Source organism: Talaromyces amestolkiae, assembly GCF_001896365.1.
Source record: "Talaromyces amestolkiae strain CIB chromosome Unknown scaffold3.1, whole genome shotgun sequence".
Taxonomy (NCBI): domain Eukaryota; kingdom Fungi; phylum Ascomycota; class Eurotiomycetes; order Eurotiales; family Trichocomaceae; genus Talaromyces; species Talaromyces amestolkiae.
The window spans coordinates 1,587,859-1,607,956 of NW_024468039.1; the positions used below are offsets into that span (position 1 = coordinate 1,587,859).

The 20,098-nt window shown below is 45.6% G+C and overlaps 4 protein-coding genes across 4 annotated transcripts; 2 read left to right on the forward strand and 2 right to left on the reverse strand.

The window, feature by feature from the left end:
- Window positions 1–1,530: 1,530 nt before the first annotated feature.
- Window positions 1,531–3,635, forward strand: BHQ10_002567 (uncharacterized protein; the record flags this gene model as incomplete). The annotated part of the gene is made up of 3 exons (XM_040874727.1): window positions 1,531–1,589; window positions 1,643–1,898; window positions 1,953–3,635. 3 exons carry the CDS (start codon window positions 1,531–1,533, stop codon window positions 3,633–3,635), a joined length of 1,998 nt encoding a protein of 665 aa, XP_040731072.1.
- Window positions 3,636–8,705: 5,070 nt separating this feature from the next.
- Window positions 8,706–9,986, reverse strand: BHQ10_002568 (uncharacterized protein; the record flags this gene model as incomplete). The annotated part of the gene is made up of 1 exon (XM_040874728.1): window positions 8,706–9,986. One exon carries the CDS (start codon window positions 9,984–9,986, stop codon window positions 8,706–8,708), a length of 1,281 nt encoding a protein of 426 aa, XP_040731073.1.
- A 2,103-nt stretch (window positions 9,987–12,089) lies between these two features.
- Window positions 12,090–17,575, reverse strand: BHQ10_002569 (uncharacterized protein; the record flags this gene model as incomplete). The annotated part of the gene is made up of 7 exons (XM_040874729.1): window positions 12,090–13,812; window positions 13,861–14,054; window positions 14,107–14,317; window positions 14,454–14,553; window positions 15,650–16,823; window positions 16,876–17,194; window positions 17,244–17,575. The coding sequence occupies 7 exons, from the start codon at window positions 17,573–17,575 to the stop codon at window positions 12,090–12,092; spliced, it is 4,053 nt and encodes a 1,350-aa protein (XP_040731074.1).
- Window positions 17,576–18,438: 863 nt separating this feature from the next.
- BHQ10_002570 (uncharacterized protein) lies at window positions 18,439–20,027 on the forward strand (the record flags this gene model as incomplete). Its single annotated transcript, XM_040874731.1, has 2 exons — window positions 18,439–18,711; window positions 18,762–20,027. 2 exons carry the CDS (start codon window positions 18,439–18,441, stop codon window positions 20,025–20,027), a joined length of 1,539 nt encoding a protein of 512 aa, XP_040731075.1.
- Window positions 20,028–20,098: the final 71 nt, after the last annotated feature.

The window sequence follows — 20,098 nt, forward strand, 5'->3', positions numbered from 1 at the left end:
ACGTTGGTTTGAATGAGCTCTCCTTCATTTACTGCATGTACACCTCCCTCAACTGCAACACTGAACTTCTCACCTCGAACAATTCTCATTTGATCCAATTCGATCAATTAAGATGGCGCTCAGATCAACGATGACGCAGTACTGGCCGCCTACACCGATGTTCATAGAGAAAGACCTCGACTCTCTAAACCTGAACAGCTGGGTATTCTTTATTTTAAGCGGAAAGTAGGGCGTTAGACTTAAGCTTATTGAGATGCTTTATCTAACCGATATAGTAATTTACATAGCGAATTTTTCTCATGCCCGCGTTAAAAGAGCTATAAAGTGTAAGAGCTATAAAGTATATATCTTCAACCGACTCAGCCAGTGCTGCTTATATCAAGTTCCTTTATCTTGACCTGAATAATTCAAATATTATTTATAGCGCTGCCCAGACCTTCTCTAGGCAGGAGTTTCGCCTTGACATTCTATAGAATAATACTAGTATAGGTGCTATACCAATCAGCTTATAGACTAAGTAGAGAATCAAAGCACACATAGGCATTAATATTATTCGACTTCTTCTCTTTACTTAGCTTCTCCTTTCTAAATTAAGAGTAGCTGCTGTATCTTCTCACAAGATTTTAATTTAAGTTATTTGGTCTAGCTCCTAGCTAATAAACCCACGCGCTCCCAAAGAAGGCTGTAATCTGAAACAAGGGCAAGGAACTGTGGGATTGGTGTGAAAAGCAGATCGAGGCACATCGGTAGAACGGGTCTTCGAATAAATTGTTGCCATAATAGTAAGACAGCTGGGATGCTTATGTAGTGAATCTCTATACCATGTGTCATTTTTTCCCCCGAAGATTAGCAAACAGTTAGGACTGGATTAGGGCTACCTAGGTAGGACACGGCTTGTCGTAAATCTCTCTATGTCCCTTTCCCGTCTCTGTAGAAGATGGGACCAGGAATCATTTGGCACTGACGCATAAACATGTAGCGACCTAGAAGTGAAAGAAGGAAGTATATAGAGGGTTAACATAGTCATTAAATGCATAGTCATTAGAATGCGGGAACTCTGCACGTAGTACTGTATCTGCTAATCGATATGGCCGGTGAATAAAAGCGCATCCAAGCTGAGTACTGGCAGATGGTTGCCTCAGTAGCGTTGCACATATGGCATGTTGTGCCATACAGCGGCAGTGGTGAGGCCACGCGGAGTCCGGGCGAGGTTACATTCGGCCTAAGGCCTAAAACAGCTTACCTCAGCTACCTGCCGTGGGGCCTCAGAGGTCATTCATGCTTCCGTCTCTTAAATTTTCAGACAGACACAAGGAAAGAAGAGACAGACCATCAAGTCATACTCTTTCTTCAACCTCCTTGCAAATGAATCACAGAGCAACCCTTAAAAGGTTGCTGAAGCCGCTGCATCGACGACGCCGAGATGACTGACACGTCCAGCTAATACGTCACTGAATGCGACCGAGCTGAGCTACCCCACGTTTTTTATACACGACGAAGAGGCCACCTCGACAGCTCTGCGACTGCAAGATGGAGATGCCACAGGACGGAAAAATAGGCAAACCGCCGGCGGTTGTCATCATTGCCAGGTAACCATTATGCGATGATGCTCAGGAGCCATCACTAATATCGACATGCACAGGCACGGCGCGCGGATCGATGCGGTTGACAAGGAATGGCATCTCACTTCCCCCACACCGTATGACCCTCCCTTGACATACGGCGGCTGGATCCAAGGACGTGCACTAGGTGCGCGTATAGCTAGTCTATTGAAAGCGAGAGAAGACTCAGTCCACGACGAGACAATACCTACAACGAACAGCTCGGCATCTGTCGCAAGCAATTCCACGAGTGAGCCCACCTCACCCGCAGAAATGCACCTCAAACCACCCAGAAAAGTACGAAAACACAAAGTCATCATTCATTCATCGCCGTTTTTACGATGCGTTCAGACGTCCGTTGCGATTAGCGCTGGCATGAGCCAATTCTATCGAGCCAAGAACGAGCATTCGAACGACCAAACCCCGGTTTTATCACCTCTCGCATCCGAAGAGATATCGCCTATGGGTACACCGCTGCGATCATCAACACCGACGTCTTCAGATCCATGGAACAAACTTAATAAGAAGGATAAGCTCAACCATGGAAAATCCACCAAGGTTGCGCCACGTACACGCCTTCGTATCGACGCGTTTTTAGGAGAATGGCTATCACCGGACTATTTCGATCAAATAACACCACCTCCGGGATCGGTTATGATGGTTGCAGGTGCAAAGGCAGAGCTATTGCGACGAGTGGAGATTCCTCAACGCGCGAATAATTATGGGAGCAACTCTTTCTCCGGGAACTTTCCTGGTGGCTGGAAGAGTAATCAAACGACTTCATCAGACACGCCCGCTGAGAACACGAGTTTCAGAATGTCTTCGCTTGCCGATTCTCTACCTTCGGAAGGGCAACTCGGGACAGAGGATGGCCTTCGCTTTAGTCGTCCAGTCAAAGCAATCACTATCCGAGACGTTCTTTCACGATCACCATCACATTCTCAGGAGGACCTCTCGGCCGGATATATACCCCCGATCCCTTCCTATGCCATCTCAACATCAGATCCGATTCCGACAGGTTATGTTTCGCATGCAAGAGATGCTTGTGTTGACGTGGACTACCAATGGGATAGCATGAAGGATCCACAAAATTGGGGGGATGGTGGAGAATATGATGAAGAGTGGAGTGCAATGCATAAAAGATTCAGAAACGGGCTTATAAAAATGGTAGACTGGTATAGTCATGAAAAGCCACACAAATCTCATCGTCATCACCACCACCATCACCACCACCATCATCACAGCCATAATCACGACGACGATGAGGAGACTGATACAGTGCTTGTTCTTGTTACACATGGAGCTGGCTGTAATGCTCTTATTGGCGCGTTGACGAATCAGCCGGTGCTGATTGATGTGGCCATGGCATCCTTGACAATGGCAGTCCGCAAAGACATTTTCAAAGCCAGAACCTGGGACTATCGATCGGATGATCTCTTGAACAATGACCACACTGAAAATCATCCCTCACCATCCACTCTTCCTCTCTATCATCTCTACGACCTCTCACTAATTGCATCAACCGAGCATCTTCGCGTAACGTCAAATCCGCTATCTCTTCCACAACTACCCAGCCCGACTCTTGAGAGACCGAGATCGATATCCGTCTACCGACATCGCACCGGATCCAGCCCACTTAGGTTCTCAGTTAACACCTTGGACAACCAAGACAACAAGGCAGCCCGTTCATATGGCCTTCAACGATCCGCGACTACCAACTCCGCACACCATCATTACACATCCCGCAGCATTTCCGGCCTATGGGCGTCCAAAGAGAAGGAAAATAGTATAGACGAAATTCCAGGGTATCAGTTCGAGCAGCGCAGCGCCGAAACGCAAGACTCGAACATGCAGCCAGTGGCTGATGCGAGGTCAATGCTACCCAGCTTTCAGGAGCAAAAGAAAAACGACGAAGAACGTATTGCAGAGCAGCCAAAATCACAGCTGGGTTTATGGGGCAGTGTCGCCATCTCGCAGGCACGCGAACCAGCCTTGAAGAGACGATGGACCGTAACTGAACAGCACGGGCGATGAAATCAGCTGACCTGCTTTCTCATTTTAAGATTTATGACTCTATTGTCGACTTATCTGTAAGAACACTATTCTTCTCATCTGAAAGTCTCATCTCTTTTATGTAATCATGAATAGCATACCTCCCGACAAGAACAGTGATCCTTCTCGGACAGGTCCAACTTGCCACTCTTGCTTTTTCTTTCAATACCCCAGATGTTACGTTGAAACGAATTTAACATTTATGCATATTTTTATGATTCCAAAGGAGTCATTCCACAAAAAATTATTTCCCTTTTCTACTCAGGCGCTTTTCAACTTCCGCTCAAGGGTCTAAGGCTGGTGACGGCACAGGACCTAGGGTCCCCCAACTTTGAAGCGCGTTCCGAAAATGGATATTTTCGATCTGATTGACTAGTTATGCTCAGACTTAGCGTGTTTGTTCATTTATACTATCAATATTTCATATCACAACGACGATCTTTCAGGCTGCTGATAACGAAGTTCATCCGGCGATGTAAGTAACAGAGTATTGAGCCCCTTAAAGTGCAAGATATGAAGTGCAGCCAATGTCTGCGTCATCGGTTGGCGAAGATTGAGCGATGATCTCAACCAGCATACTGCAAGACAGATTCCCGTAACAATGCCGAGAAATATGTATTGTAGTATCAGTCGCTGCTAATTCAGTCGTTAGGCTGAAGATGTCGTTGTCCGTAATGCCCTTGAGACGTCTGCTAAACTTGTGGCCCTGTTTCCAATTACCCCTATACACACCTGTAACCAATATCCTGCTTTCACGGCTCTCTATATACGCATATCTAAGATTTTTCTTGACATATTCGAAGACTCTCTGTAGGTTCTCGTAGGGTTACATCAGTAAAATGTTGTTCGTAGCTTCTGCTTCCCGTGATATTTGACCCAATGACCAAGTATCCCTAGTCGGCAACGGGGAGGAGGTTGTAGTTTGTGGTCCATCGCTCAAGTCACATCCCAAGGTCCGATTTTAATGAATAATAGTACGGTTTATTCTTGTCCAGGTTCGAGAGTGATGGCTTGATGTTCGATGTATGCACTTGACGTCGCTGTATCCTAAGGTCAATTATTGTCAACCTAGTCGTGGAGAAAGTTGATAATAGGAGGAGTGAAAATCTGTTGTCCAGGCGATTGGGGATCAAAAATGATGTCGCAAGAGAGGTAGATATATCTATAGGTAGAGGATGTGATCTTTAAGACGCATCAAAGTGCTACAACGGCTTCAAGGTTATATTCAAGCTTGCATGATGATTTCCACAACTTTCAAGTAACCCATAAGAGTGTAAGCTTGGACTAAGCCTAGCATGCAGAATAATGTTGAGTCTATCATTACAACTTATGCCTAAATGGCGTGTTAAGATGCCTTCAATGGACCCATGAGTACCGGTTGCCTGAATAATGAACTCGTACACGATATACAGAGAAGGGTACAGGCCCAGGTCAAAGAGTCATTCTTACACAGTCACCTTAGTCGTTCAGTTATTTGATTTTTTTATAATTTTCATTCAGCAGGTTGAAAGAGGCAAGTGCCCCTATATGTTGACACTCCATCTGATATCAACAAGTTCGTCCGAATGACAGCGACATGATTCATCGTCTGATACACCATATTTTTCCACCACGTCCCATTAATTATGACAGTATATTTGACTCAAGAGCAGAGTCACAATTATTAAGAGTCACACTGAATCCTCAGCTTGGAGGAGGCTTAAAAGGAGAGCCATGATTCTCTGTTTCGACTCCAAAATGAACAACATACAAACGGCTCATACTTTTCTTCTTCTCTGGAATTCAGAATCATCCTCTCTTCCCATATCTTATTCCCGGTCTTTTGGTGTTTAGAATTTCAATCATGGCTGGTAATGAAAATGCACAGAGCCTTCCACCTCTCGGTGATGAGGTTTGTGCCTTCCTATTCGAGGAAGCTATACAAGCCAAAATGGTCCCATACGATGTCATGGTCTGGAGTCGCTACCTTTTTGATAGAATTGAAACCAATTATATTGGGTATCTGGTCAATGTCTTTTGGAGTTTACTAAATGACTATCATGTTGAAGCTAAAGAGATCGGCACCTGGTGCAAACGAGGCATATTTTATTATGAGGCTATACAAAGAATACAATCACCACCACAACATAATTTCCTCATACCACATCGTGACGAACTCAGTATTCCAACAAACGATTACACCTATACCACGATATGTACAAATTCAAATGTACAGAGGAAATGGCTTGAACAGTCTAGATATTGCCTTGCATCCACTGAATGTCAAATCACGGAATTGACCCCGAAGCGATGGACTTACTTCCTTATGGGCATCATGATCTGGGAAATAAAACCAGAGAGAGATTGGGCAATAGATCTGGGTCACGAAAATCTCGATGCTTATGCTGTCCTTGGATGGGATATTGTCGCTTCAACTAAGCGCCTGAAAGTAGAAGACCTCCTGCAAGCGTACAACGCAGCTTTTTCTCAACAACGTGGTGTCGGCCGTATGAGCTTTGAGGAGTTCAATGACGGTATTACAGCTACAAAGAGCATTGTTGAGCAAATCAATCCTGATATACCGCGCAACCGATTTCTCCTTTCAAAAATCACCCGCTTTTTTCAAAACTTACCTCCCCAAAAGAAAGACAGTGTCTTGTGCTTGAAGTACGTCCTGAAGAATAAAATACATTGGGAAAAGGTATTGGGATTTTATTTATTCGAAGACGCTGCACAAGATTATGGATACACCATTCTCCGTCAATATGAAAACACATTCGTTGATGTCAATGCAGTGGAGAGCAATCTCCGCAAGGCATACATTATAGCGATCGATCACAACCAAATGGCACTACATCGAGCTTGCAAGGAACATGATTTAGCGAAACATGTATCAAAAGTATGTAGTGATAATTCGTTCGTCCTTCATCCGAAAGCCCTGGAATTATTACAAACTGCCGATTTCTTCAACAAGGAACTGCAAAGCCAAAGCGGACTTACGAGACACGAGGGGAACCCCTAGGCCGATGACTATATAGCAAACCTAATGTCAGGATAGCGTTTTCTCTGATCCTCGTCATGTCATTCTGGTATCCGTTGTTTGAGAATCGTATCTGTATAGCATCATTTCTTTTCTTTCTATATTTCCTTCCTAATAATCCCCTGTACTTTTTTCTGACGTTCTTTATCCATATCTTAATCCCATGTGCTGCATTCATATATTCGTTTCATGTGTAATTTATTCTGTTTCTTGCATTCATGGCTAGATAGAATCCAAGTCTCTTCCTCCATAGGTATACCGTTGTGGCAGACGAACCTGTAGATGTGGTCCATGTCTGACAATAATCATTCAGCTCGACTTAATTTTGAGCAGAACTTTGACATATGACAAGTACAAGCCTGATATTGACTTTCTAACGTTTTTGTATCTTAGTTCATCTCATTTTTTGAGCTATGACAGTTGTTTGACTCACGATAAAGTCATAACTAGACAGTCACATTACTTCATTGGCCTGGCACAAGCTTATAAAGAAGCAAATAATCACCCGTATAGAAGTAGGTGTTGACAGCAAACAATCTATCATTCTTTCCTGCTGGCTCTTTTATCTCAGGCTAAAGCACCTTTGATTTTCTCTTCGAACATATTCGTCTCTGTGTTGAACCTGGAAGTGTCTTAGACTTGAACAATGCCTCGTCCCGTTGATCCGGTCGTACGGAGGATAAATGTCCCTGACCTTGATCTCAATCAATACGCCGACATGTTCGATGAGGCTATAGAACTTAGGATGATACCATACGATCGCAGAGTCTGGGACCGATATTATTTCTCGAAGTGTGACAGTCACAAAGAAATTGAAGAATTACTTGAAATTCACTACACATTACGGTATAAACTCCACATAGACGCCAAAACGATTTTCCAATGGTGTAAGAACCATAAGTTCGGCGTTGAAGTCATAGAAAGAATACCTGGAGCACAGGATATTGCTGTTGTCCGGACTCATCACAAAGGCAAGTGGATGACTAGGGTGAATCGCGGAACCCAAGCCGATTTCTCACCAGTTCAAACTCAGTGGTTTGAACAAGCTAAAGATTGTCATTCATGCCCCGATTGTGACGGTGCTGTCAATGATACATTATTGAAGACAAAGCGGTTGCCTTATTTGGCCTTTGGCATGATTGTATGGAGAGTGAAACCGCAACCAAAAGGGTTCAGGTATCTCAACATTTGGCAGTATCTGGGATATGATTATGTCAACGATGAGGCTGACCTATTCAATGCTTATATGGCATCCTTTTCTCTAAATATTGGCGTTGGGAGTATCTCTTTTGAGGCATACCTGGACCGCAAAGAATCTACGCGGGTTCTTATTTGCAATTTACCCGATACTGATTCTGATCCCTACGCTGAAGTAAATCCTAAATACGCGGATCTCGCTACTTTTCTCAAGAACGACGAAAGGATCTGGCGTTTGAAGGAGGCACTGGGTTCCGGATTGAACTGGGAAGACGTGCAAAATAACCCTATCTTCAAGGATGTGACGCAGAGATATGGTTACGATCAATTATATCTCTTGCCTGGGGGCGGGATTGATGAAGTGGCTCGTAAGCTCGAAGAAGTATACAACAGAGTCTTCGATGAGAGTCCCGTCGAACTGCACCACATGTGCGAAGAATGTTTACTACATATTTATGTACCACAAGTCTGGCGCGGGATTAGAGGGTCTGCTCTTGACTCGCGAGTTGAGTGGATACTCAAGGCCGCCGATGATCAAAAGTTCGCCCTATCACATAATACTCAAGAAAGACAAAATCGCCAAAGGAGAGAAGAGAGAAGAAACAGATAAAGGTATACACGGCGACTCTAATCTGTCAAAACGGTGTTCCATACCCGGGTGATGTCAGTGGAATTGACTATCCTTCGGGGTCATTGACTCATGATTATAAAATCATGTCTCCATTCTCTATACCCCCCACTTTTTGATTTTTGATGAGTTACATCAAGTTTGACTTCAATTATCCTAGATATCTTGCTTTGGCGGGTTGTGTTCATAGATTGCATTCGAATACTAGTTATTTGTACCGAGATTGAAGTCTAGATAGAATTCGAGATTCTTCCTCTACAAGTTGCCATTTCCGATCTCTCCCATTAGCCTCATTCCGAGTATATCGTACCCAAAAATACATCTGGGTCTCTGCAGTTGATTCCGGTGGCAGAAGCATATAGTCTCGTACTCTCTCCGTAAGCGTGGGAATCCTTCCCGGCGTAGCCAGTATTGTGTCTAGAATAACCTTTCCGTTAATATGACTCTCGGTTATAGTAGCCTCATAGAGTGATTTGTCCTCTTCAATCGCGACAAGAGCAGCTAATAGGTCTGCCGCGTGTATACCCGTATATATACTCTGAATAGGAGGCGTCTGAGCCAGATACCGCAGCGCCTGTCTTCGTAACGAGGGTGATCGACATTTCAGCACAGTGTTGAAGAGTGGCGATCCAATGCCTAACTCAAATGCAAAATGTGGTTGTAGATCCCCATCATCGTCGACTGCGGTTGCTGTTAATGCAATAGGAGCATAATCTATGATCTGTGCGAAATCCGCTTGGTAGCGGTCGTAGTCTGTTTCGTTGTCCGAGAGGGCGGTTTGAGTATGAATCAGCGTGCTTGTATAAACCATCAACAAGAGCGCAATTGCGCCACCTGTTTTTCTAGTCAAGGAATCCCCCCTCGACTGCGGATTTTGGAATTGGTTCATGGCTTCCAACGAGAGTAATTGTCTATGCCAACACAAAAGGCGGTTCTCAAGCTCTGCTTGTCTTGCAGTAAGGTATGCCTTTTCGGCGGTTTGGGCATCTACGACACCCCGAAAGTGCCGAAAAGCATCTTGATTGAAAACTTTCCACTCAGCGACGAGAGCATATAGAGCCGTCCCAGCTCCTGATAAAGTGGTAAACCCGGTCTCAAGTTTCAGAACACTGGAAATTCGTGTCGTATTTTTCGATACTACTAGATCATCATTAAGTATCAGACCAAATGCATCCATTCGCATAAAAAACGGCACGACCATTTTATTCACTGCGGCATATCTGGTTGACTTTGTATCTTCTGCCCTTGTCAGAGTATTGATGATCAGATCCGTAGCATGCTTTTGCATCATCACAGCAGCCCACAAATTGCCCTGCAAAACCTCAATGATGCTGAAAATAGCACAACTAACGAGTACCACAACAATATCTGCAGTACCTTGATTGATTTTGCGTTGTAGATTAGTCAAAGACCGCGAATACCACCGTAGAGCTTCGTTGTGTCGCCCAGTGCGTGTTTCATCGTTTATTAGACCTGAATTTCCTAGCATAAATTGGGGTTTTGGTTTTGGTGGTGATTCGTAGAATGCGCTCATTGAGACAATGGCGTCCCAGATAGCGGGCTCCGATCGACATGTTTGTAGAACGATCCCACACCAGAAATCAAGGTCTAATACACCGGATAATGCTGGACCCGCGCGATGGAAATAATATTCAAAAGCACGGCGTTCGTGCTGTTGAACTGGATAAGTCGAAATATCCGGTTGGACTGTTGAACACAGTTCCAAGGCAGTCCTCTGTTCCGTAATCAACACTGACGGGACATCCTTATAACTACATGCTCGACCAGTGCTTGTACAGCGGTGGCATCTCGGTTTTTCCTCTCCGCATTTGACGCGGCGAATTCTAGATAGGAGTTAGATAGACAGATAACAGAGAAGATCGCATTTACTAACTTGCAAGTTATGCAACCCGACCGTGATTTCAGGCGGAGGTTATGTCTTGGTTTTGATGCGGTAGTTGAGGCAGACATAACACACCAGACTAGTCAACGAGGCTATCCATGGATCTTGGAGTGACTAATACTTTTCGAATACACAAGGCTGCTGCTTCAATTAATTTGATGGCCTTAATGCGATATATTTTTGATGTCGATGTTTGATAAGCGATGATCAACGTTGAATTTGGCCGACGCGCTAGACCCCTTTGTCTAGACACTGCGCTAGCCTCTTTAGAGCAATCATCCTGCCTGCTTATTTGGGATAGCCCTAAGTCTCAAAGCTCTGTTTGGGATCTTTTACTCTTTAGAACATCATACATGCTATAGAATACCTCATAGAAACATTTTGGATATGAAAGTTCAAGTTTCATTTCTATTATACTGTTTCTAGAGTGACCCATGAAGCCAAACCAGACTTGGATCCCGTTTTTCCAGTGTTGAGCATATCATATGACCAGCTCAGTATATTATAGTTAGACGACAACAAGAGGCAGCTCTTGGTCATACCGATAGACGGATAAGAACGGCCCTCATTGGCGATATAAATGTAGTTGTAAGTCGGGCTTAACATTTGGATCTGTCCAACGGTAGACCCATAGTTGTCGGCAAGGTCTTTGTACACTCCGGCAGAGAAAGTATACGGCTCGATATCGCATGTACTAAGATGACACATAGAAACTGTCACGGACTGACCGACAGAAATAGTTTCATTGGCTGTATACTGGCTACCACTCATACTTTGTCGGTCGTGCCAGCCTTCCCGGATTTATCTATAGCATTGACGCTTCTCGCAGGCAACAACATAACCAACTACGATTTCCTGTTGTTCAGTTACGATTGCTCAACAGTCGTCTTTCGCAAATGGTCTGGCACAGCTGAAAATGGCACTATTGTGGGAACTACAGGATTCGCTATCGTCGACGTAGCCACCGTCAATTGAGTAACTCAGCTAACAACTGAATGGCACAATATGCCCACATTTCCCCGGTACTAAGATTCTATTCGCCAAACTGGCCAACATTGGCGATAATTACGAAATCTTCACTACAGACCCGGATGGCACAGATCTTACGCAGGTCACTGAATCCGTGGCCAGTGATGCGCATACCAACTTGGCCCATGATGGCCGCATCGCATACAGTACAGCCATGTACAGATTCCAGCAGGAAGCCCCTGTGGACGACGACGCGATACAGTCGTATACTATTACCATGCTCATGGATGCTGATGGTAGCAACAAGACGCCGATAACGAACAGTTTGAAAGAAGATGCTGTGCCTATGTTTGCGCCGGCTAAAACTTTTGAGGCAAAGTGTCAGTTTTCTTTTTTGATGATTATAGACGTAGAATATAAAACTGCAAATGTATTGGTGACTAGTTGCTACATCTACAGTAGCAGTCCCTTTTTTGTACCTAGGTGGGGTGGTTTTGGTAAATGCGAATACAAGATTGGGCTTGTTCACCTTGCCTACTTGGGTGCCTTGGTATAAGCATTTGCACCATCAATTGATATTATTCTGGCGACGGACTAGCACTAAGAGTTTCGTCATTAGCAGACGCTACCCATGCTAGGGAATTCCAATACGTGTCAATGGCTTAAAMCCCAATTSGAGASGAGCCAATATGTCATATTGGTTATATTCTCTTGACAAATCTAATGTATAGGTACGCTTCCACCGTTGATATTTTCTGTCCTCTTTCCCTCTCCAAGCCCCGCACCCCCATCTTCCACAACCCTTGTCCTCACCAAGATTCTTCCTTCACATCTCGGCGCAATGCCCAATGTCCAAGGCGGCGTGAACTCATCGCCTGCTTCATCGACAACCCCCGTTTTACCCTGCACGCCTGCGAGACGCATCCATTTCTTCAGGACCTTTCTCGCTAGTCGTATTCGTTGCTCTTCTTCGGCGGGTGACGTTGCTGTTGTAGTGATATAGTTTGTCTCTTCGTGCGTGGATACGAGTATTTCGGGCTCAGAGTCCGAGTCCGAGTCTAGGTGTGAGTCTACTGATTGCCGGCTGATCGATGAATCATCCGACGAGTATATCGATAGAGGCGTTGAGGTTCTGCTTATACTCGTGCCGGCATGAGTATGGTGGCGACGCGGCTCGTAGTAGCGACCGTATCGCCTGAGATGGGGGCGTGGTTTATTCTTTTTATGTGTATGATGAATACGACGTTCAAACATTGTTGTTGTTGTCGTGGTGGTTTTCGGATGTGTGGCAGTTGTAGCCGAGTTGAAAGGGTCGTTATTAAGCATATTCGGCTCCCTCCTTTCAACAGCCGGAGAAGGTGTTTTGATCCAACTTCCTCCAATTTGTGCATGTAACCGTGAATGAACACTATCCCAGTGCTTGTGCAGAGACACGCTCATACGTCTCCATTTACCCATCACCTTTAAGCTCAAAAAGTATTGTCGCAAGATAGCAGAGATCAGCATTCCGTTCTCTTCGCTGACGACTTCTTCAACCTCGCCGCCTTCTGATTGTACTAATAACGATGTATAGCCATCTTTTCCTCGCGCCATATATCCTCGTGTGGCAAGGGTATATTTTTTCTTATAATCCACTGGTTTTTTCCCAACTTTGACCCAGTTGACACGACTCCCTGGTGGTGACGATGCAGAATATTCAAATGTGATGTTCGATACCTGCGGAAAGCGACCTTCCAGAGCAGGGAGTTGACTGACACCATTCTCCAATGCTTCAACCAAATCTCGGCCAGTCACTTTGATAACCACGACAGGGTCCTCAAAGGGAAAGCAGTTCAAGACATCCTTCAATCTCAAAAGGCCAGGTGGATACACTTGATCACCACGGATAGTMCCGCCCGCCATTATAGCACAATCTGCATCATAATAAAAGCGCATGAGATCGCATATGAAATTGCCAAGATTTGACTCTCGAGTCCTTACAGTCGTAAATCGTCCATCTAGAGGAGATGCAGTATATCCAACAGGTTTCTCCAACTTGGCCTTGAGGGTCGAAGTAAGCTTGTCGACTAGAACCTGGCAATCGGGATCAACAGGGATAGACCGGACAATGTCACGACGAGTAATATTGAAGTCCCAACCCTTTGAGTCCGGTTTGCGAAACGCTTCTATGTAACTCAGTTGCCTGAAATCTGTGCCAGATCGCAGAATGTGGGTATTGTTTATCAAAGAGTGTGCGTAGAAGTGGTCATGGCCACCAAGGATAATATCAATCAATCCTGCGGGGACTTTCTCTGCCAGCTTAATATCATTCGGTTCACGCTGATGGGTCAGCGCAATCACGATCTCGGCGCCTTGTTTGCGCAGCTCAGGAACTAGCTCGATGGCAGTCTGGGAAGCAGACTTGTATATCAAGTCCGGTGGTAGGGAGTTTATTGTGCCTAGCCTATTGAACTTTTAGCGACTATATACTAAAGCAAAGATACAAACTCACCACTCTCGCTCACCCAAGCCAATAATACCGATCTTTATACCATTAGACGAAGTTAACATTACTGTTTTCTCGCAGTTGGCTAGTGGCACGTCATCTCCAAGGGCCGGATCGAGCACATTAGCCAGTAACCAAGGGAACTTGCACTGGCTTCGTAAATGTCGAAACTGGGCGACACCAAAATCTAGATCATGATTCTTGCCGCAGGTCAGCGAGGTCAAACCGCTAACTATAAACAATGCGGCATACCCCTATGCAAGCAACATCCGTCCCAATCTTATTAAGAAACGGTATCATATGTTGTCCCTTTGTGACCGTACTCTCCAAACTCGGGTTAAAAACATCGCCGGAAAACAGGGTGATCAGGTCCGAAAGACCTTTGTATTGAGGCGCAGTACGGTAGTCTTTCATGACGGTCTGGAAACGTTCAACGCCGCCGATGGGATCGGATGAGCCTGGTCTATAACGAGTATCATATCAGTTCATGCATTCTCAAAAGTAAACAGCTGTTCTCATTGAAAATTCCACTCCTGCTAAATCACGGTCTCCTTGCTAGGATGGATGGAGAACTTTCCAGACGGACAGCGTAAACTCACTCGACATGGTACACATCGTTATAATGGATCAGACGCAAATCTGGAGCTCCGTCGCGACCGGAAGAATACGTGATTGTAAGCCCTTCATTATTTTCCGGTGCTGAATTCATTGTTGCTTAGCTTCTTGAGCTTCGGCGCGGGGCGCGTAGGCACCGTGCGGAGAAAAGCCACTGCGCGCGGGGAAGGGGACGAAGCGTTCGCAGGTGGATGTCTGGGAGAAATGTCTCGAGAATTGACTAAGTGATGTAATTAGTAGCAATAGCCACGAAATGAATGTATAATCCACGAAAGAAGGTGGCAAAGAGTTGTGTTGCAAGAAAAGTCGGACTCATAAGTGAACGAATGGATCAAGGATTCGGTGGGGAAGAAATACCGCGGCGTGCCGAATCCAATGACAAGACACGACACAGCTACCATCTTACTTGCCAGATGATCCAGTCAGTTTTAAAAGAATCTAGGCCAGATCTCCGTCGTCGCTTACGAGTAGGGCATTCATGCGGAGTGATCTGATCTCACATGCGTACCTGCCCAAGGCAGAGATCATTTAAATTATGCCAGGTACGGTAATATCGTTAATATTGATGGTTTTACAGATATGAACCTAGGTATTATTGACACAAATTCGCTAACACGGAGTTGTAGAGTCGTTGACGAAGATGAACAACCCTCAGAGTCGCCGTAGGTTGTCGTTTAGCCCATTCTTCCGTATACATCGATTGATGTCGTTTGCGCGAATCGCGCTGACCCTGAAGCTATTTCTCGAGCCATAGCCATGTCTTGAACAGCCAATGGACATCGTGCCCCGACTGTGAACCCTTATTGACATGATTTACTGCTTGGAACGCACAGGTTCTGGGACATGGTGGCTCATCAACATTCTTGGAATAAAGAGGATGGACGTTGAATATGATTTGCGGTAGTCCAGTCATGGACAGAACCCGGCACTTTGTCGCGGTATCTCGAAACGGTCAATGCAGCATGTGAAGTACTACAGACCACAACATACGTATTAGACTCTTCTCAAGCTCGCCGTCATACTCCTCCTAGTCCCCAATCCGGTGGACAACAGTGACTAGGACATCTTTTGTTCGATTAAAGGTCTTGGCGCGCCTGTGCTAAACCGAAATTACATGTATTGCATAGGAGCATACTGATATTCCGGTCATACATCAAGCTAGTCGCCCATCATCACGAACCAACTGCTTTCGCACCCTTCAAATTGATCACACGCCCACCACCAGGGGCGCCAATCGCAGGGAATGCTGCCTGAGTAGGGAGCGGTTGTTTTGCAATGATCCAAGCTGGCACATTCTCGCCGTAATTGTGCTGTTGGCTGCTGATCGTTTGCCAGATGTTAGGAAATCCTTTCGCCATAGCGCCTACATGTTTTGCTCCGGGGATGACAAAGCGTGCCGGATTGTGCGTCAGGTAACCACCAAGCAGATTCTGTTTGATCAAGGAAGCGACAATTGATTCAATTTCCTGCAAGAGTTTTGGTGTATTGTCAGTCTCAGTATACCTTCCGTAGATCTCTGGGTATAGATCGTCCAGAGACTCGGTATATTGTCCATACTCGGGTCCTGGAACAGGCTGACCACCGGAATTCTTGATCATTTCCCCGTTCTCATCGTAGTACTCTTGACTGAACAAATAGTCATCGACTTCGGGATCAGATGTGTTCAACACAAAGCCGGCGATGCCGTCATAGTCGCTGTCGTCGGGCAAGCGGATCGTAATGAAGTTAATCTCTGAGGATTTCGTTTCAGAGACATCTGAAGAGGCGCTCATTCCATGGCGTCTTTGCAATAACCGTACTGCTGTCTCGACTTTGCTCAAATGCAAGATTGGTGGAGGACCTCGCGCGGCGGAGGGATCTCCATGAAAGCCACCAAGGATGAACACTTTACGAATCAAGGATCGCCATACGAGCACTTCACAGCGGTTCCGCATCTGATAAAGCAGTCCTTTTTGAAGAAACCACTGCCCTGTCGAGCTGCCAACATCAAAGTGTTTCCTAAATGCCAAATAATCGCCAGATCTAATAATAAGGCACACTGGATAGAAGACATCGTACAGACCTTGCGCTTCAGGTTTCTGTAAGAGCTGAAGTGAGGGAAAGCGTCCCATGATGATGTTGGATGATATTAGGTAGGTGAGAATGAGTCTTTTTTGCTTCAGACATTGAATATGACACTGGTTGTAAGCTTCCTGCAGCGCGTTTTGAGCGAGGTAAAAGTTGTTGTTTGCGAATAGGTAACGGCCAAGGTAGTAAAGATAAGTGACTCGGTGCGCTGCGGGATAATATTCGAGGGGAGGTGATTGTGCAGAGATACTTTTGAAGATTGTGTCGGCGCTTCTAAGTTTTCCACACTGTACTCTTTTAGCATAAAGTTCCACAGAGTGAGAGGAAAGAAGGTTTTACTTTATGAAGTAGTTTTAGACAATGGTTTGCCATCAAGTATATTCCTGCACGCTTGCCCTCTGGTTTCCCCTTTGGGCCCGCTGCACCACCGCGGTCAGACAAACATTTGATGAAACCTTCTCGGACGACGTTGGCAGCATCTTCTACCAGACTTGTGCGTTCAAAGGCGTCTTGTGGTCGATCGAGTCGTAGTTGTGCCAGTAATTGTGGGTTTCTCTCAAGTGTCATAGCGAGACCGGCGACAATTTGGGACAAGTAGACGACGGTGCGAAGGACGATGGCGCCCATTTGGGTATCTCCAAGAGCCTGCAGACATTGACTCGGTTCATGTCAGTATATTCAATTCCATTTCAGGTCGTTGTACTTACTTCAAAAGTCCGCTCAGAGCTTTATAGGCCTCCAACAAATTTGAGACATTACCATCCCTCAAGTAGGCGAGATAAGATCGAATGAAGAGAGGAAAGGCAGGCCATGTAGTTCCATCCGCACTTTTTGGGACCAATGCTTCGCATCGTTTCAACAAAGCATCGTCGCCAGCACCTTTGGGATAAGTGTTTTGTAATTCCACAGCCATGTGTCGGTAACCATCTCGCATCTGTTCCGGTACGACTTGGAGATAGTCTTGGAGATTTTCGCCTTGTCTCTTGGAAACCAGGTCTGCTACACCAGCGAGAAACTGGTCGAGCATCGGTGTTGCCATGGTGGGAGTCGTGTGCGTGGACTATTGCGCGACGGTGTTTTCTAATGGGAAGGCAGTCGGAGGAGATTCGAGGCAGCAGACAAGTATCGGCACATTGTGGTCAATCGCGTATTACCAACAATTTCGACGATCTAATCCATTGATTTGAAGTCAAAGGTGCAAAGGGGCATCGAGCCACGGCGTGTGTTGATGTTTAATGTGGTTCACGCTGGTTGTTTTTCGGGCAGGTGCAAACCCATGGCGGCCACTTTTACCGCCCGGCCACGTGAAAGACCCCATGCGGGAAGGTCTGTGATTCGATCCCCTTTAATCTCGAGACTGTCCTATGTATTGTCAAACAAGAGTGGTCTACTATAGCAACAATTTCTCGTATCTGTCGATTTTATCCTGAGCCACATATCGCGTTCGATTTCTGGTATCAGTTTGATAGCAGCATACTAGTATTACGATATTAGCTCAAATCTAGAACAGGGCATGTCTCACTCTACTGGCAAATCCGTCACATGCAAATGCAACAAGCACATGTCACCATGAAAGGCCCAAGAATAATCTAGATCCCTGTCGACGCAAACAAGGCATATGGCGGGKCTGTTTTGTCTTTATTTTTTTTTTCCATAGTGGAAGAAGAATAGCGTGGCTTAAATGCCTGACATTTGTAGCATACCCGCAATCACATGCGGCTACGTCATCGATTTGCAGCTCCAATAAATAGCTTCATCGTCACTTCGGAAATTTATCTCATTTTCATCAATTGTGGTGGCAGACTTAGCCTGATAGTCTTGCTTTTTTTTCAGCCGGACCAAATTCGTATTGTTTCGTTTCATTGCTCTTTTGTGTCAATTGCTCTCTGTAGCTGCGTCACAATGGAGGAGACCATCAATCATGCAAAATCCATCCTCACCTTCGCCATCACAAAGCCATTGAGCTTCATCTACCTCGTAATTCAACAGGTCTTGAATTTGGTTTTTGCCCCGGCGCCTCCTCCACCATCAGAAAAGCTCCATAGACCCAGAGTTGCCGTTATCGGAGCTGGTCTTACTGGAGTATCCTCTGCAGCACACTGTGTTGGCCATGGATTTGACGTGAAAATTTTTGAGGCAAGATCTAAAGAGAAGGGTCTGGGTGGTATTTGGAGTGTAAGATCTCGAGTTAGTTTCTTACCTACACTGGAGCTAACGATCTATAGCGAGTAAATTCGACATCTGCCTTACAAATCCATTCAATCATGTTTCGTTTCCATCCATCTGTAAAATGGGATACAGCTTACCCCACCCAAGAAAAGATCAAAGAGCAAATTGCCACTGTGTGGAAGCGCTATGGACTGGACAAAAAGACAGTCTTTGACACTCCCATCACTTCCGTGAAAAAGAACTCGTCCGGACAATGGATCATCAACGACAATGAAGCAGAACATGGCACATTCGACGGTATTATTGCAGCAGTCGGCTCATGTGGAGATCCTCAAATGCCCCATCTCCCAGACCATGAACAATTCGGCGGTCCAACTTTCCACTCTTCGGAATTAGACGGGAAAGACGTCAAGGGGAAGAAAGTACTCATCATTGGCGGTGGAGCAAGTGCAGTGGAGGCGTTGGAGTTTGCGGTTCGCAACGACGCTGCTGAAATTGATGTCTTGTCTCGATCAGATAAATGGATCATTCCACGAAATGTCTTTGTCGATGTTTTGCTATCATTGAACATATTCGGAGGAGAAACTGCGTTCTCCTGGATCCCGGAGTGGTTCCTGCGAAAATTCTTCTATCGCGATCTGCAAGATATCTCGCCTGCTAAGAAGGGACTATACACTGATACACCCATGGTCAATTCAGAACTTTTCGAACAGATCCGCGCAGGCAAGGCTCGATGGCTCCGAGGAGACATCATTGCATGCAAAGAAGAAGGCATTCTATTCAATCATCGCGCCCAAGGAGTACCCAAGGGCGGCCCAGGCCATGAATCAATCGTGAACGGAGACGTCATTATCATGGCCACAGGATACAAACGACCATCCCTTTCTTTCCTTCCGGATTACGTCTTCGAAAAGAAATACGAGCCGCCTAACTGGTACTTGCAAGTATTTCCTCCTCAAGATCCGACCATCTGCGCTACCAACAGCACTTACCTAAATGCCATCGGCACTGTGGGCAACTACCACATTGGTATCTACACTCGGTTTCTATTGATGTTCCTCGTCGACCCTCTATCGCGCCCTCGCGAGGGACTGATGAAACTCTGGATCGACTTTACACGAGTCGTCAAGAAATTTGCACCTACAGGAGCCTTTGACTTTTTCACCTATGCAGAACTGATTTATTGGTACTGCTTTGTGAGCATCATCAACCCGTTCCGGTGGAAGTGGGCGCCATTCATCTTCTTTGGTCTGTTCCGAAGTCTGCCGTTGGGCATTGTTGAGGGAGAGGATCGTTTCAGGAGCAACGGAAAGGACAAGTAATTATAACCGTAGGTACAACCTTTGATCTTGTTCATAGAATGTCCCCAGATATGCGGAAGAGACAGTGACGC